Source organism: Corvus brachyrhynchos, unplaced genomic scaffold (genome assembly GCF_000691975.1).
Source record: "Corvus brachyrhynchos isolate BGI_N302 unplaced genomic scaffold, ASM69197v1 scaffold21, whole genome shotgun sequence".
Classification (NCBI taxonomy): Eukaryota; Metazoa; Chordata; class Aves; order Passeriformes; family Corvidae; genus Corvus; species Corvus brachyrhynchos.
Window position 1 is genome coordinate 4,056,199 of NW_008236924.1, and position 2,689 is coordinate 4,058,887.

At 55.3% G+C, this 2,689-nt stretch overlaps 1 protein-coding gene across 1 annotated transcript; it reads right to left on the reverse strand.

Moving 5' to 3' along the window:
• Positions 1–481: 481 nt before the first annotated feature.
• NOP16 (NOP16 nucleolar protein) lies at positions 482–2,683 on the reverse strand. Its single transcript, XM_008628973.1, has 5 exons — positions 2,666–2,683; positions 2,410–2,521; positions 1,709–1,778; positions 1,088–1,194; positions 482–839 (listed from the first exon to the last, which is right to left on the reverse strand). The coding sequence occupies exons 2-5, from the start codon at positions 2,461–2,463 to the stop codon at positions 696–698; spliced, it is 375 nt and encodes a 124-aa protein (XP_008627195.1). The 5' UTR covers positions 2,464–2,521; positions 2,666–2,683; the 3' UTR covers positions 482–695.
• Positions 2,684–2,689: the final 6 nt, after the last annotated feature.

Here is a 2,689-nt window from a genome sequence, read left to right on the forward strand (position 1 = left end):
GTCCCGAGCGGGTTTCCAGGGCACCCACGGCCCCGGTGGCGGGTCTGGGGTCGTGTCCTGCCCACATGTCCTGTCCTCCTGCAGACAGGAGGCTGCTGGGTCCTGGAAAACCTATTGTGGAAGCTGGCAAGCCCATTAGGGAACAGGAGTACATGCCAGACAGTCTCACTGAGACACCTTTTCTACAGCTGCTCCTTCCTCTTGTCAGTAGAAGGGTGACCTCCCTGCTGCCCTCCAGTTCCTCGGCAGGGAAGGGACCCCAGCCCGGTCTCCCAAGCTGCAGGTACGGGGTAAGGAAGCAGCACGTGGCCCTGCTCCAACTTACGCTGCCCACAGGACAATCAGCAAAAGTCCGAGTGCTGCCCACACCGAGCCCTGAGACCGCAGAGGGTGACACATGACCAGTGCCAACATCACACAGGCTGCCACCAGGAGCTCTCCAAAGCAGAGCTGCACCAAGCAAGAGCCCACAAGCAAGATATTCACAAGCAGCTAGAAAGAGTATTTTATTTTAGCAAAGCTAAAAGAAGTGCTGGCTGCCACACAGAAAGTGAGCCAGTGCCAAAGAGTCTTTCATGAACAATTATAACCATCTCTGTCTAATGAAGGTCCTTCCTCCATGGCCAGTTTTTTTCAGTTTGGGAAATGGTCAAGTCAACCCTGCACTTACAGGTAAACCTGAGGAAAAAGAGCAGTCATTGCACTTCCATTTTTTCTGGCTTGAGTGATGCAATGAAATTCTTGTACTCCTCGGGATAGAAATTCTTGTACACATTGATCTTTCTTTTAATCTGTTTGGGAGTATCCTGGTAGTAGTTCTTCTCATCCCGAGCCATTTCCTGTGACAAAGGAGAAGGTAAGTCAGAGGAGTATCCCCAAGAGCAAACACCAAACCAGCCCACCCACACCAGTGTGATCACTGCCTGACTCAGACAGGGATCTGGCCACAGTTCAAAGCGTTGTTTTCCCTTAAGAACCAGCTGACTGCAAAACAGCATTCAGGACAGAGAGGATTATCGGTTCTCATCCTGCCGATGGGAAGATCCAGGAGTGAATCACTCTGGCTGCTCCTTGCTCTGGAATGTACCTTGTAGTTCTCCCCATGGTTCTGGATCATGTATCGTACGTAGTCAATGAGGTCTCGTGAGAGTGTGTTCGACTTCTTCTCAGGGAGGCTGGCCTCCAATTCCATCTCTAGGGAGAGGGCAGAGGCAGCATGAGGCAGGGGAAGGAAGCAGCAACACCTCAGAGGTCCCCAACCTCCCCTCAAGGTTGACTCCAGCCACACAGCTCGGCTGCTGGTGCATGCAGGGACATTTCCCAGCATGATGGTGCAGGAAAATAGCCAAGACAACAGCCCTCTGCCCAGGCTGCAGGCATCCCGGCCTGCACTGCAGCCCTCCTCCAGCTCACATACGAGGAGCAGACCCTTTCAGCCCAGGCTGCAGAGTGTGATTGCTCAGAACTGCCCAGCCCACCACTGAAACACGAGGTACTGCATCCGTGGCTTCTCATCACCCTGGGCCCACACACCAGCACATCTCACAGTGACAAGAGCCCTCTTGAGGCTGCAGGGACAAACACTGTGGAAAAGACGTTCTCCTCCACACGGCTGGATAAGAAATAACACCCTTCCCTACCCCTGGCACAGCACGGGATGACAAAATAACCCACAGGGGTTTAGGAGAACCCCAAATGCAACACTGACCATTCACCACGTACGGCTTCCGCACTATTTTCTTTCCTAGCTGCTGTCCGTCGCTTTCCACTTCCATCCCCTGAATTACAGCAAAGACAAGACAAATGAAGAAAAGCCCAATTGGGAAGAGTGCTGTGTCCGTACACATTGTTCCCAAAACTCCAAACTGCTTCTACATGGCTGCAAGGGGCAGGAAATCCCAGCTGGCTTAAGCAGAGCCTTACTTGTGCCATTAAATTGGCTCGTGGGCGAGGCTGTCATCTGAGAAACGCTGTGTGAATGGAGACAAATGGCAAATAAGGTCACTCCTACTTTTTCCTCGAGTTTCATGGGGCCACCTTTCACCTGGAAGCGCTGCCCTCTTATGCAGATGGGCCAGGCTGGCACTGCCGTACACAAAGAGCCTTTCTTTGTTATCAGGAGCAACTTGGCCGCAGCGTTCCCAACCCCACCTGTCTCTGGCAAGTCCCAGGACTGACTTTATCTATATTTGTCCTAAAGTCCATCATGTCTCCGTAGCGCTGTAGCTCGTTCCCACGCCAGGATCTTGGTGAGATAAGCGCGTAGATCAAGATAAGAAACGTGTCCACCGCCAGAGACTGATCCAGAGCCACCTGCCCCGTACTGCGAAGCTGGATGCTCTCCGCGCTGTTTCCCCCAGCCTCCTCCATCCCCCACAAAGGAGCGGTCCCCGCCAAACCCTCCCTTACCAACAGCTTCTTCGGAATGGGGACAGCCTTGTTGGGGTCCTCGGCCAGGCCCATCTCGGCCAGGTTCTGCGCCACCGACTTGTGCGGGTCCCAGGCATGGCGGATGTGCGAGCTGCGCGGGGACAAGGGACATCACGGCTGTGCCCCCCATCCCGCGGGGGTGCGCGTCCCCGTTCCCACCGACACGTGCAGCGGCTCCCGGCCCCCCTGCCCCAGCCCACGCTCGGCGCGCGTCCCCCGTGGCCCCGGCGCTCACCAGGCGATGCGGGGTGCGGCGCGG